The 16,042-nt window shown below is 39.2% G+C and overlaps 1 protein-coding gene and 1 pseudogene across 1 annotated transcript; both read right to left on the bottom strand.

The window, feature by feature from the left end:
* Positions 1–950: 950 nt before the first annotated feature.
* LOC148103346 (uncharacterized) lies at positions 951–3,969 on the bottom strand. The gene is made up of 2 exons (XM_087838094.1): positions 3,934–3,969; positions 951–3,881 (listed from the first exon to the last, which is right to left on the bottom strand). The coding sequence occupies exons 1-2, from the start codon at positions 3,967–3,969 to the stop codon at positions 2,553–2,555; spliced, it is 1,365 nt and encodes a 454-aa protein (XP_087694220.1). The 3' UTR covers positions 951–2,552.
* Positions 3,970–15,450: 11,481 nt separating this feature from the next.
* The window catches only part of LOC148103347 (uncharacterized), a 2,331-nt pseudogene continuing 1,739 nt past the window's right edge, over positions 15,451–16,042 (bottom strand).

Here is a 16,042-nt window from a genome sequence, read left to right on the forward strand (position 1 = left end):
CACTATATGTTAATAGACCTCTCTGCATTAAATCATTCTCTGGCTCTCTTCCACAGCATGTCTTTGTGCTGTTTCCTTCTCTAACTCCAACATGTCACGGCAGATGGCCGCCCCTCCCTGAGCCTGGTTCTCCTGGAGGATTCTTTCTGTTAAAAGGGCGTTTTTTCTTCCACCTGTTGCCAAATTGCTAGCTCAAAGGGGGGAAGTTTGATTGTTTATTTGACCCTTCAGAGGAAGCTCATTACCACCACATGTATCCATGACCTCAGTCTTTGGTCACTAGCCAAAACCACAGATGAGGGTAGTGACGTTGCTTGACCAGTAAATCGACGGCTTCACTTTTACGTTCAATTCTCTCTTCATGACAACAGATCGGTGCAACGTTTGCATCACTGCAGCTATGACCCCGTCTGTCAGTCTGAACATATTATACCGCTTCAGGTTCGACAGGTTATTCTGAGCTGCTGATCATATAAGCGCTACAAAAGGTTTTTGAAGACTTGTTTCTCATACTTTTCCCATTAAAGGGCACACTAGAGGCGAGGAAATCTACAGTGAATTTAAAAGTTGCAGAATTTGACATGTTTCCAGGAAATGCTTATCATGCAGGACATTGTCAAGTTAATCACAAATCCATGTCTTTCTATTGTTGCTGAAACTGTATCCACAAATACAGGGATGGCCAACTCCAGGCCCAAGAGCTGGTTTCCTGCAGGTTTGTGACCTTGATCCAGCACAGCTGACTTAACTGGCAAGAATTACCCCATCAGCATTTCTAGAAGTTCTCTAGAGGCCTGGCAATGAACTAATCATCTGTACCAGGTGTATTGACCCAGGGTGTTATCTAAAACTTACAAGACACTGGCTCGTGTACAGATGAGTATTGTTTAGGTTTTATCCGATACTGGTGCCAAACCGGTACTTTTGAATCCGTGCCGGTACTTAAACAGTGCTCGAACCGGTGCTTAAAAAATGGAGGACACAAACTTTTTCCAAAAACCTTTTATGTTTAGCTGTTTTTTGTAAAAAGATAACAATGTTAGCCTTTTCTGCAGCTACAGGGCATATATGGTATCACTCTTGGCTGGAAGCAGTGCTTAAACAATGGGAAAACACAAACTTTGTCCAAAAACCTCTCATGTTTAACTGTGTTCCACTTTTTCTTTGGTCATTTTGGCCTTTTTGGCCAGGGTGAAGGGAGTATCTGCCATCAAACAAGAAGACAGCTGCATGTAACTACAACTGTGTTTGCTAGTTCACCTTACATGCATTAATATAATAATGTGGTTAGCCTACTCAACGTAAATTACACACGAACAACATTAAGCAACTCACGCAGAGAAGAACGGCTGCTGCTGCCATCATCATCCATCATAATTTCTGCTACACTGGCAGGGCTAGGGGCCAGGACTCTCCTCTTCGGGTTCTGGGGGGATGTTGCTAACTCCGGGTCCAATAACAGGCACTACACCCGCAGTAGATGTGCTCGGTCTTGCTGCAAGCTATCAAATACGGTGCATTTCTCGGCTTTTAAAAAAACGCTATGTGTCGCCAGGTGTTTCATCGGATTTGAGGTGTTACTTTCTTTGCACAGTATCACCTTAAAGAACTTGTTGCAGGTTGCTGAGTTTGCATCTTTTGCTGTGAAGTACAGCCAGACTTTTGACCGCTTCGCCTTGGGTATTTTTAATCTGTAGCTCTGCTCGAAAAGAACGTACATACCTGGGCCCGCCTACTATCCTGGGAAAGGTAAAATGATTGGCTAGAATCCAAAGTGTATGACATCTCAGGAAAAAAAGCACCAAAATGTATGCTGCTTTTGGTCTGGTTACTACCGTTTATGTGGTACCGGATACCGGTACCCATCCCTACTCTTGAGGCCTGGAGGTGGTCACCCCTGTACTGAGATGTAAGGATGCTTTTTCTTTACCTCATGAAGTGGACGTGGAAACTGCAAAGTGACAATGAACTTCAGTCTAGGGCAAAAAAATTTGTCAATGTCTGCACTTGTATGGTGTCTGTCCTGTGTGGATTCCCTTATGCTTTTTCATTGAGCTAATGTCCAGTGGTGAAGGATGACCCACACTGGTCACAGATGTGCTTTTTGACCCCACTGTGGAATAGTTCATGTATTTTAATGTACTTGGTGTGTGGAAGCCTCTCCCACATTCTTTGCAGTCATTCATTTTGTCTTCAGTGTGTCTACGTTGATGTGGTTTTAGGTCCCGTTGATGATTGGAAGTTTTTCTACAAAGGTCACAAAGAAGCTTTCCCACCACCACAGTGACGACAGGGTTGAGAACTGGATCAATCTGTGTTGCTCTGATTCTAAACAAAGACAGAGTAAGTCAGGAAATTCCTTCAATGTTTTTATCCTGAATGTCGCCTGAAACAAAGAGCATCTCTGCCAACGTCCAATTACATTTTACTGTTTACATTATAACACTCAGTATAACTCCATAAGTTTACTGATCAGACTTGTTCCAAACAATCAGGTTACAATTACAAGATAAAAAATATATACATATCTCACAGTAACTGCACTTGTAGAGTTACTTTCTGGTGTGGATCTTTTGGTGTTTTTTCAGGTGATGTGGAGATTTAAAAGTCTTCTCACACATGTCACATTTATAAGGTCTCTCCTCAGTGTGGATAAACATGTGTTGTTGTAACTGTGCATCTGTTGCAAACAGTTTCCCGCACTGATCACAGCGGGAAACATCATTTCCAGTGTGAAACCGTAGGTGAATATTTCGGTACTGTTTGTCGCTGAAACTTTTTCCACAAAAGTCGCAGCTGTACGCCTTAATTCCAGAGTGGGTAACTAGATGCCTCTGTAAGTCACTATTTTGAGCAAACGTCTTGCCACACAACTCACAGCTGTGTGCTTTAACTCCACTGTGGATGATATGGTGTAATTTTAAGCATTTACGATGGGTAAAAGACTTTCCACATAAGTTGCAGGTGTATGGTTTAACTCCACTGTGGATGAGTTGGTGTGTTTTAAAGTTTTGAGCCAGGGTAAAAGACTTTCCACACAAGTCACAGTTGTACGCTTTAAATTCACTGTGGATGAGTCTGTGTGTTTTTAATTCTCCAGCCCGGGTAAAAGACTTTCCACACAAGTCACAGGTGTGTGCTTTAACTCCACTGTGGATGAGTTGGTGTATTTTTAAGCTTCCAGCCTGGGTAAAAGACTTTCCACACAAGTCACAGCTGTAAGGTTTAACTCCACTGTGGATGAGTTGGTGTTTTTTTAAGCATCCAGCCTCGGTAAAAGACTTTCCACACAAGTCACAGCTGTAAGGTTTAACTCCACTGTGGATGAGTTTGTGTGATTTTAGGCTTTGAGCCAGGGTAAAAGACTTTCCACACAAGTCACAGCTGTATGACTTAACTCCACTGTGGATGAGCTGGTGTGTTTTTAGGCTTTGAGCCAAGGTAAAAGACTTTCCACACAAGTCACAGATGTACGCTTTAACTCCACTGTGGATGAGTTGGTGTCTTTTTAAGCCTCCAGCCCTGGTAAAATTCTTCCCACACTCATCACAGCTGTACGCTTTAACTCCACTGTGGATGAGTTGGTGAGTTTTTAAAGTTCCAGCCTCGGTAAAAGACTTTCCACACAAATCACACCTGTACGCTTTAACTCCACTGTGGATGAGTTGGTGAGTTTTTAAACTTCCAGACTGGGTAAAAGACTTTCCACACAAATCACAGCTGTACGCTTTAACTCCACTGTGGATGAGTTGGTGAGTTTTTAAACTTCCAGACTGGGTAAAATCCTTCCCACACTCATCACAGCTGTAGGTTTTCTCTCCCTTTCTTCTGTGAGGTTTGTCGGCCTCCTGAGAGCGCTGACTTCTTGCTCCATGTTGGTCCTGCAGTGACAGAGATACAAACAGAGGCAGTGAGTGAAATGCAGTCGTGGACCAAACTGAAACTCCCTCCGTCAATGGAAACAAACATGTCAACAAACACATTGTTGGTGTGTTACCACCACCTTCTGGTCATAGTATCACATTACAATAATGTGCTACAATGAGAGTTGTAATGAAAGTTACATTATTGAAGAAATATTTATAAGTGGAGAAAATCTTTTACGCATAAGAAATTGCAAGTTCAACTGATGATAATGTTGTTTCAATGTGTGCTTATAAAATATGATCTTTGTATTTTCTTCTAACTTCTGTGGTTTTTGGTTGTGAATGTAGATTCTGTATATATGGAGGAGCCCAGGATGCAAAAGATAAAGCTGATGTTAACAGGTTTTTCAATAACAGTGTAACTGTGATATTTTTCTCACCTTTTGTGTTGAAGTCATTGTTTCCTCTATAGTGGCTGAGCTGAGTCCAAATGGATGAAATTGTCCTTCTGCTGCTCCACCAGACTCTTCTCCTCCTGTTACTCAGCTGGGACACACACAAAAAATACAAATTTTTATATATATAAAAAAAAATATATATATATATCTGTCTGTGAAGGTTCTCAGTCATCCAGGTCATCGTAGTCTAAGGAGCTTGGAAAGAAAAGCGTCTGGACTTCTTTGAGTTGCTTGAAGACGTTTCACCTCTCATCCGAGAAGCTTCTTCCATTCTAAGGGTCAAATGGTGGAGAGTCCAAGATTTAAACCCAGTGGGAGTTTCCCCCAAAGAGGGACAAAGGACCCCCTGATGATCCTCTACCTCAGGGGTGTCCAAACTTTTTTCACTAAGGGCCACATACATAAAAAATATAGGAGGGGCTGGGCCACTTACTAGAAATTAGGTTTAACTTCAGTGTATTAAAGTTAGAAAAATCAGTTAAAAGTCATCAAATATGTTATGTTGTTGAACATAATTAAAGACAAAACTGCCTTCATCACAGCTTTCCATAAATGGATCTTTATTGATCTATTCAGAAAAAACTTTGGTAGCTCATTCTCAGAACAGCAGCCTTAGATTTCTTCTTAGACAGAAGATTTACAGCACAGAGAAAAAAACAATAAAGGGGAAAATGGGACAGGCAGATTTCAAGTTTGTTATTTAAGTTATCAGGCTTAGCAACACACCTATTAACGTTCATTTGAAACCATTATCAACATTAACAGACTGAACTGGACTTAATAACAGGAGTGCATAATTTTAGTTAATTATTCTAGTGAGTATCAGCTGCGCTGGGTATGTAAATCGGGCCATCCAGCTGTGGTGCTGATCGCCATTCGTGCCAAAAATCCAAAAAATGCCACTTGATCAAGGAGTAGAGCTGCATCAGATGAGATCAGCTGACTTTGCTATTTGCGTGCGCTGCGCACAGCGGTGTGTACTCTGTGTGTTAACAAGAAAAACGCATATAAGAAAGTGGTGCAGAAAAGCAGGGTAGTGACAGAATTGATGCACATTATTGGAATTTGAAGCGTGTGTACCTGCACATTAACACACGGGTACTGTGGAATATATTTTTTACTCACCTAAAGCGCTCGTGCTCTCGTCCACTCCCCGCAAAAAATTAGCAGCTGTGCGGTGTCTGTGGCATCGGGTGCTCTCATCGCATGCGATGGAGTAAAAATCAAAAGCACAGCTTTATCAGACAGTTGCAGTTTAATGTTGGCTGACGAGTCTTCAGTGCACAACTGTATTTCTGGACATGCTGACGTTGTTGAAGTCCTGCACTTTTTCCGGGCACATTATTTCGGTGACTTTAACGAGGCCGTGTTTTATGAGGTCTCCATCTGAAAAAGGCTTGCCATGTCTTGCGATGAGTTGGGCGACCTCATAGCTGGCTATTGGAGCCTTTTCCTGGACAATTTGAGCACGAAAAAAATACTGTTGCTGACCCCACAGGAGAGCTACCCCTTGCTTTAATTTCTGCTCTCGCTCAGCACCAGTGTAGGATGCATAAGCCTGATGTTTGGTTTCATAATGACATCGTACATTATACTCATTCATAACTGCCATAGTTTCAGTGCAGATCAAACAGACACACTTCCCCTTGAATTCTTTGAAGAAATATTCACTCTCCCACCGTGTCTGAAATTTTCTGTACTCACTCTTCTACCTTTCGCTCCTTTGGTTCTGCCATGTTAACTTGAGGTAAATTTCTTCTGTGATTGTCCTTTTTGGTGGAGCAACTGCCTTGATCAGCAGTAGCTCCCCCTGGTGTTACAACTAAGAAGTGCCATACACTCAAGCAAAAGTTGAAGTGCGGCACATATTCTATTCTATTTATGAAATTACTTGCGGGCCAATTAAAAATGGATGGCGGGCCACAGTTGGCCCGCGGGCCGGACTTTGGACACCCCTGCTCTACCTAATCACATGAGCAAAGGTGTGAAAGCGGGTGTGGGTCACAATCAGCCACGGTTTCGGGTGAGCTCATTGTGAAACCTGGCCCCACCCTATCATGTGATGTCCTGAGGTCAGATGGCCCAGGATGTGAGTGGGCGTTAAGGCGAAGAAGCTTCTCAGATGAGAGGTGAAACATCTTCAAGCAACTGAAAGAAGTCCATTATGTTTGACTCTATGACTTTCTGTGTCGTTTCTGGGATGCTTAGGACTCATATTGCACTGCTGGAAATAGTTTATTCTGATGCATATGCTGTTTTTTTTTGCAAATTTGCATTATAATATTTATTTTCGTTTTCTTGCAGTATATAAAAATTGCTGTATTTCAAAAATAAAACTACGAAGACACTTAAAATAAATTTCCTGTGGTGGGAAACTATTTTGTGCAACTTTTTTGTATTTACAGTTTTGAGGGATAAGCCTCTTAAATTTCTCTAACTAGAAATATATGTTAAAAAAACAAAAACGATTTTACATTTTTTGTAGTTATTGCACTTTTTTGCAATGTATGTAATAATTACTATGCACTCAATGCAGACTTATTATTAAGATTTGGGCTATAATGCTTGTATTGATGTATAGCAACTTGAAATGCTCCCAAAAATGGCACTACAGCATGTAAAAATGTAATATAAGTTCTGGCGGACTTGGTTCTATGGTAGGTCTTAAAGGGTTAATATGCTGCTGAGAATATAGCCCAGAAGAAGCGTATAGTATAGCTTTTATTTTGGAAAGAGCCATTTCTCTATAATAAACTCTCTTTTCCAAAGATGAGTGATTTCTCGATCAGATAGATTTATTTTATTTTATTATTTTGTTGTTTCAGCAACATTAAATTTAAAAACTGTACTTTAGAGTTCAAATATATATTTATAATTTTAATAAATGACAAATTAAAACGACATGAACATTTTTTGTATCAAAAAAATATCAAACCGTGAATTTTGTGTATCGTTGAACCCCTAATATATACACATATGTGTGTATATATTATCAACCTTTGTATATCGGCTTTATTTACACTGGAAGTACATAAAATACAGATGCATCTAGAGATCATCCTATGAAGTCTTATTCTAAAGGCTGATTGCCCTCCCCCACGCTTGTATCTGTGCCTTCCTGGGGGTGGGGGTTGGTTGTTCTCCTGCCCTGCAGCCCATCCTTTTGTTCATATTCCAAGACCATTTTTCTGTATGTATTCTTACCCCCTAGCAACCGCCATTTCATAATGTTGCAAGCAATCACAAACTCTACAGTCTGTCTAACTCCAATGTCTACCAAACAATCTATTATTCTCAACATAAACTGAACCCACATTAAAGTTAGCTCGGTGCTTACCTTCAGATGAGCCCACAAACCGAGAGAAACTCCGTGATGAAGCTGGGAGTCTTTCCAAACAGGAAACAGATAAGGGAGCAGAGACCCACGTGGTTCACGCTGATCTCAGCTACGATCCAGGAGAAAAGGGTGTGCAGATCGATGCAGATATCGATCCAAACGTTGGTAGTGGTATATGTTCCTGTAAGTTTACTACTTTACTCCCGTTTCATGAAAAAGCAGCTCTCTCTGCTCGACTCCTCTCCTGGACACACACTGTCTCCGCCCCTTTTTCCTGGCTCTATGATGATTTGTTGCTGTGCGGTCACGTGACGCAAAATTAGTGCCTATCTCCTTTTCCTAAACTCTTTTCCTTGGCCTCGATGAAAACGTCATCGAGGGAAGTAGAATTACCAAGTACTCATGGAAAGAGAGGAGCGGTGCTGAGAACTGGAACAGGCTGTATCCCAATTCATGTTCTGAGGCCTTAACGGTCCACAAGGGCCGCGTACTCAACGACCGCTAAGGCCGGAAGTGCGGGGCTTGTGAAATCTAGCCTCCGTCGCGCTGCCCAGGTTGCCTAGCAACCATGATACTAACCGCTGGAAACGTTTCATACAGTTTTGTATGTATGTACTTTGTTTGACAGAAATGACGAAGAACATATTTTGTACTTTTGTTTGTGTGTTTCTACACGAGCTTTTTGTGATTTGATAAGTATCTGAGGCTGAGACCACAGGACTGTAAACATGATTGTTGGGCTTCATTTCTGTACTGAACAGTCATTTAAGATCAGCTAGTAAATAACAAATAGTTAATGTTGTTCATGAGACTAAAGTCAGTGTAAATATGATATGGCCAATATTATAGTTATTATATTAATCATTATTAGTTATTACAGCAGTGAGTTTGAACTCTCAAATCAAATCACTTTTATTGTCACATCACATGTGCAGGTACACTGGTACAGCACATGTGAGTGAACTCTGTGTCAAATACTGAGCTTCAGTAAAGATTCAAGTTGCAGTTATTTATATTTCCCATCACCTTAAATCTTCACTCAAAGACAAGTATCTTTTACATATACATGTATTATATATAAGAGACAAATATTGTTCATTTAATTTGTTGGCATTACTAAATTTGGCTCAATGCTTAGTCCTAAAGTGTATATTTATTTTCTTACTCTTCTTATATACATTGTTTGTTCACTTGAACTGTTGTAACTGGAGCCTCGCCGTCTCGTCTCTCTATATTCTGTACTGTATGTAGCAGAGATGACAATAAAGTTTTACTTTGACTTCAGCAGCAAGCAGGCGCACCGAGGGCTCTCGTGCTCACTTTTTGCATGTAGAATGTCGAAAAAACATCGGTACAAATTATAAGTCTGTATTATAATGTCTGGTGTTTTCGTGTTTGTTGGTTTATTTTATTCTATTTTATTTTTTAATTTTTGCGAGTTGGTTAATAGATGCCGCTTCAGCCCAACACACATCAAACGTGTGACGCATGGTCACGCTCCCTCTGTTTCACTTATCGACGCGCAGGGTACCCCCCTCGCGTCGAGAATTGACGTGCAGGGTCCTCTTGTTGAATACTATAGAACTCCCTAAACGTTGCTTATTGACGAGAAGAGATTTCCACAGAAGAGCCTGTTGTCTGTATATTTATGCATTTCCAAAATCACATTGTAGTGACGTGTACTGAACACAATGAATTATAAATATAAACAACTACCTGAAAAACAGCAGATAAGTTAAATACATTAGTATCGCTTATTGCATTTATGGAAGCAGTAGCGGTTTTAGATACGGGCGACACGGGCGGTTGCTCGGGGCGGCATCACGGGCATCGGCAAAAAAAAAAATGCTTGTACTCATGCTGCACGTAAGCCAGCGCATATTGGGAATGGTACAGGCAATGATCGGTTTTCTATCGCCCATTTGCTGGGGGTAAGGACGCCCTTCGCTTGCGAGGTGCGCCTGCTGCTTGCGGCTAGTGATGGGTTGTTCTTGAACGAAATGGCTCTTAGAGCCTACTCTTTGACATGAACGACACGATCCGGCTCCTTATCGCAAGCCGTCACGTGGGGTTTTTTTTGTTTTTTCTTTCTCTCAGCCTCTCTCTTACACTTTTTTTCGCTTCCCTCTGCACGCGAGCCGTGTGCTTTACGCTGGGAAGAGGGGGGAGGGGCGGTAGTTACACTCAGTAGCACAGGAACAGGGAGGGAGAGAGAAAGAAAGAGAGGCAGGGACAACAACGTCACATTAGAAAGGTATAGTAATCATCAACAACTATTTTCAGTTGCAGATGATAAAGGATTCAGAAAGTTTATTCATGCAGGTCCATATGACAGAGAATATGCATGTTCTTTTTGTTTTCATATTATAATTTATATTTAATTGTGTTGTGGTTTGCAGTGTTTTGTGTTGTTTCACTTTAAATTTGTAAAAGGAAAAAGATGAAAATTTAAATAGTTAAAAGTTGAAATGTGAATGGTTGATTTTTGTATTATATGATTTATTTATTACATTTTATGTGGAGTGAATAAATAAAAGTATATTTATGGTGGCCCCTAGAGACAAAGCACATACAAACTTCAAATCACGTACAAACTCCGAACCACGTAAAAACTCAGAAGCACATAAAAACTCAAAACACATAAAAACACAACAGAAGTGCTCCAGGATGCTAGGGGCATTGTTGCGCTTTTCTTACCTAGTGGCTACACAAGCCAGCAAGTACCAACGACCGGATTTGGTGTGTGGTAGTAACAGGTAAATGAACATTGTTTTTAAATTATTTGAATATATATGAGTGCTTGTGTATAAATACAAAAACAATACACATATGCTTTCATGCTTTCAGTTGTGTAATTTAAGTGATCTAGTAGTTCTGTTTTGGAGGTTCAGTTCATGCTAGAAATGTGTTTTGGAGTTTGTACGTGTTTTGTCTCTAGGGGCCACCGCATATATTTATATATAAACATATATAAATAAAACCACTTTTTTTACGTTAGTAATTCCTTTTGTGCATAATTTTATATTATTGTTAAAAATAAATAAATTAAAGCAACAAAACAACCTGAAGACCCGGTTTGGAACCGAAAGTGCCGGCTCTTTTAAGTGAGCCGAACCGAAAGAGCCGGGCTCTAAAAAGAGCCGGAAATCCCATCACTACTTACGGCGCAGAGAGGAGAGGGCGGGGCGGCGGGGGATTCTCTGGCTGGCTGGAGCAGCATCTGACAACCATCTCGCAAAATAAAATAAAATAAAATTAAACCAACAAACACGAAAACACCAGACATTATCATACAGACTTATAATTTGCACCAATGTTTTTTTGACATTCTACATACAAAAAGTGAGCGCGAGAGCCCTCGGTGCGCCTGCTTGCTGCTGAAGTCAAAGTAAACTTTATTGTCATCTCCGCTACATACAGTACAGAATATAGAGAGATGAGACGACGAGGCTCCAGTTACAACAGTTCAAGTAAACAAAAAATATATGTAAGAAGAGTAAGAAAATAAATATATAGTAAGGACAGAGTTAAAGATGCATGATTACATTTACTGAAATTATGAAGTTGTCGTGTTGTGATTACAGAAAGGAAAATGTAGTTTAAAATATGAATACTGAACACTGTATCATCAAGGAAATATATATAGCACCAAATCACAACAAGCTGTGTCACGATGCTTTACCATTTAACCCTCCACCATTAAAATGAAAAAAATTATCTTTTTGTGAAATCTGGAAAAGAAAAGCATGACAATTTGTTCTATCAATTGTGGGTCATTTCTCAGAGCTTTGAGAGATATTAAACATCAAAATTTTAGAGGAGATAATAATAATAATAGCAATAATAATGATAATACTGCCTTAATATATTACAGCACGGTAACACTAAATAATAATTTAAATGGTACTAGCATTATTTGTATTATTATTAGTAGCAGTCAGTTTAAAATATATATATAGTTTCCAAACATTTTTGTAATTTATTTCTTAACCCTCAGCCCTTGTCCTAATAACTAACAGAAAGAATGAGGCAAAAAATCTACCTCTGTTTTGTCTGACTTGCTGACAATTTGAAATTTTAATATCATTTTACGTGATGTCATCTTCTCCAGCTGGTTCTTGATCTGCTGAAATAAATCATAATGAAGAATAATATAGATTAAATGTATAACTAGAAAATACATATAAGAGAGGTGGAAATTTGGGTGAAATAATGCTCTTCCAGACGTTTGTAAATAATAACATGTCCACAGAATGGAGAAAAATTGTGACACTGAACATTGTATATGCATAATCTGAATCTCACCGTCAGGTGTCCTGTGTTACTGCACATGCTCACACCTCTTCAGCACAACAGGTGCAGTTTGGTGTATTACTGCCTCCTGCTGGAACAATGATGTCATTGTTAATGTATCACTAAACTATTAATTAAACTTGATCTATGTTACTGTTGTCATGAGACCTGGTGTACAAAGAGATTGAATTCCCTCCGTCGCCTTTATATCACAGCTGAGAGGTTAAAAGGTCTTAACATTTCACCTTCTGTGAGTAAAAATTGCTAAAACAGAGCTTTTCTCTATTTTGTAAAAATAATTTAGTCTTATCAAAGATAAATCAAAAAATAAGTCTGATCAATATTTTAATGAGAAATGTAGTGGTGTGTGTGGTGTGGGATGGGATGTTTGATCTATAAAATGTTTGATTTAATAAAAGACATTTAAAAAAATTCAAATTGATCATTTGAATCATCATTACTATCATTTCTAAGTTTTATTTCTTATTTTAATTTTACAACTTTTTCTGGTGACGTTAAGCTTCTTGTTAATGCTTTTAATGAACACAGCCTTCCAACTGTCAGACAGGTGGCTCTGTACAAAACCATCTTTGCTTTGTCAGTTCCTGCAAACTCTTTATGGATAAATAATTAAACTTGTGCTATTTGATGTTCCTGTCAAAAAGCAGAACATCTATGGAAGTCCACGGGTCTGATTGTCCACCGTGAATACTTCAAAGAGCTTCCTCACTTTTATAATGAGTCAGTGAAAGGAGCGCTGTGTCGTCCATCAAGTGTGTTCCACAAGAAAGGTGAAGGGATGGCAAGTCAGACAGAGAAATACATAAATCGCAGCAAAAAAAAATTTCTGACACAACTTCACCTGCTTCCAAGGTGCATGGAGAGGTTGAAAGAATTCACAAAGCAGGAACTCCAGCAACACTTGAGGGAAGATGAACAACTTTAATAATTGACCAACGCGTTTCGGCTTGTGGCCTTCATCATGGTCAATTATTAAAGTTGTTCATCTTCCCTCGAGTGTTGCTGGAGTTCCTGCTTTGTAATGACAGAGAAATACTACAGGAGAGAAGAGCTGCAGAAAGATTGAAATCGGATGGCTTCATTTAAGCAGTAATGAATATCATCTGAATATCATCTTCCTGAATACTATTGTTGTTTATATTTACTGCGGGAAGAAACGGTAAAAACTGCGTTTTTCAAATTATTTGTGTGGCATCAGATTTGATGCAGAACACCTGATTGTTCTGTAAATAGTTTGAAATGTTTGTTTAAAAAAATGCATCAGCAGCATTTTTAGGTAAACAGCTGCAAAAATCTTTGTTGTTTGCAATACTCAGAAATAATAATAAATTGCCCAGCATTGGTCATTATATACTATATTTTGCAGAAAGAGAGTTACAAAGGTTCAAAGTGGTGCTCCATGAGAGTCGTGCACACGGGCAGGGGGGAGAACACATCTGCAAAGCGCTGTTGCAATGCAGGAACATCTACTTTATTGGAATATGTGAGATGTTAACCACAATGACTCTTAAACACACTGTCTGAAAACTTCATGCCAACAGCACCTTTTTAAGAAAAATCAAACATATAATCCTTGAAGATCATTTTAGAGTGTTTAATTAGCTGCAGGATCCTTGTTCAGTGTGAGTGGAGAACAGCCAAGTCTCTTCCTCTGATAAACCTTTACATGTACCACTGAAAACAGTTAAATTACTTTGAATCTGAAATCATGGCTCAAACTACTTGTTCTGAGACCATTTCTTTATTTTTCACACCAAACTGTTTAATAAGATAAACTTTACACAGAGTTTATCAAATATAAGTAACGCTTTAACATTATCAGGATTTCATAATACAAAATTCAAATCAGCAAGAAAACAGCTGCGAACATGTGGATCAAAATTCATTAAAAAACAACATGTGGACTTCAAGGACTAAATACACTAAAGTGAAAGGAGGAGCCAAAAACAGAATTTGAATTAAGTAAAAGTAGTCACCTGTGATCTATAAAATGGTCCTGATGTGTGCTGCTGTTGTTAACTTTCAACATTTCTTTGCTGCCAGTGTGAATACAAATGTGTTCATTGCCTAATTGAATAAAGGTTACACTGACTTACTGCTCCATCTTCTGGTACAAACTGGCATTATATGGAAGTACAGCCCAAAACCAGTTTAGCTTGAGTTTCTTTTTTTTGGACATAAAGTCACAGCAGGTGTTGTTTCAAAGCTGGTGGACAGATTAAGTTCATTTTGGAGGTTTTAAAATCAACTGCTGTGAAAACATTTGCACTTTTGGGAGAAAATAATTTAAGAGAAGATTTTACAACAGCAAACGATTAAATATGAATGAAGGTTTGAAATTTAACTGAGGTAACACATAAAATGAATACAACTACTAAACACTACTGTGTCCTAAGGGAACAAAGAATAAAATGTAACAGGGATAACATTTTAGAGAATTAAAATCCCTCAAAGGAAAAAACATAAACTTGATATACATATCTATACATGCAGCTTCCTAAATGTAACATTCAGGATTATTCACTGCAGGTCCAGAAATCAGAGCTACCTCATCAGATCCAAGTGTGACATCAGCTGACACTCTTTACAGGAGATTCCATCTGAACTCTGTGGAGCCTGATCTCAAGGTTTTTAAGTCTGACCCTGAAACCAGAAGAGGATCTTTCTCTCTCTTCAGATTCATTGTGATCCAGTGATTTCAGGCCTGTATGATCAGGCTGATGTTTGCACAGAGCAGATAATGAAGTGACGGTTTTTGCACATTGGTAACAGTGATACAGTTTATTTACAGTGTGGGATCGTTTGTGTTCGGAGTTTGAACTGAGATTCCTGAAGCTCTTGTCACACTGGTCACAGATGAAGTTCACTTCCATGTGCGTACGTTCATATTTGTTACGATGACCTGATTGTGAGAAGATTTTTTCACAGTGTCTCCACTTGTATGGTGTCTCTCCTGTGTGGATTCGCTTATGCTTTTTCTTTAAGATCATGTGCAGTGGTGAAGGATGACCCACACTAGTCACAGATGTGCTTTTTCACCCCACTGTGGTAGAGTTCATGTATTTTTAATGTACTTGGTGTGTGGAAGCCTCTCCCACTTTCTTTGCAGTAGTTCATTTTGTCTCCAGTGTGTCTACGTTGATGAGGTTTTAGGTACCGTTTATGAAGTTTTTCCACAAAGGTCACAGAGAAACTCTTTCCCACCACCACAGTGACGACAGGGTTGAGAACTGGATCTATCTGTGTCAATCAGCTTCTAAACAATGACAGCGTAAGTGATCTCTGCCAATATCCAATTACATTTTACTGTTTACATTACAACACTCAGGTTACTGAGCGAAAATCAGTCTTCATTTTTCCAAACAGTTCATTCAGTATAACTCCACAAGTTTACTGATCATATTTGTTCCAAACACTCAGGTTACAATTACAAGATAAAACTAAATACATCCTCACAGTAACTGCACTTGTAGAGTTACTTTCTGGTGTGGATCTGTTGGTGTTTATTCAGCTGATGTGGAGCTTTATAAGTTTTCTCACACAGGTCACATTTATAAGGTCTCTCCTCAGTGTGGCTAAACATGTGTTGTTGTAACTGTGCATCTGTTGTAAACAGTTTCCCACACTGATCACAGCAGTAAGCATCATTTCCAGTGTGAATCCGTAGGTGAATATTTCGGTAGTGTTTGTTGCTGAAACTTTTTCCACAAAAGTCTCAGCTGTACGCCTTAATTCCAGAGTGGGTAACTAGATGCTTCTGTAAGTTTCAACTTTGAGCAAAAGCTTTACCACACAAGTCACAGTAGTGTGCTTTAACTACACTGTGGATGAGTTGGTGTTTTTTTAAGCCCTCACGATACGTAAAAAACTTTCCACACAAGTCACAGTAGTGTGCTTTAAATCCGTTTTGGATAAGTTGGTGTCTTTTTAAACTTACAGCCCGGGTAAAAGATTTTCCACACAAATCACAGCTGTAAGCTTTAACTCCACTGTGGAAGAGTTGGTGTGTTTTTAAACCTCCAGCCTCGGTAAAAGACTTTCCACACAAATCACAGCTGTAAGCTTTA

This window comes from Neolamprologus brichardi, chromosome 3 (assembly GCF_056152115.1).
Source record: "Neolamprologus brichardi isolate AB-2024 chromosome 3, ASM5615211v1, whole genome shotgun sequence".
NCBI classification, from domain to species: Eukaryota; Metazoa; Chordata; class Actinopteri; order Cichliformes; family Cichlidae; genus Neolamprologus; species Neolamprologus brichardi.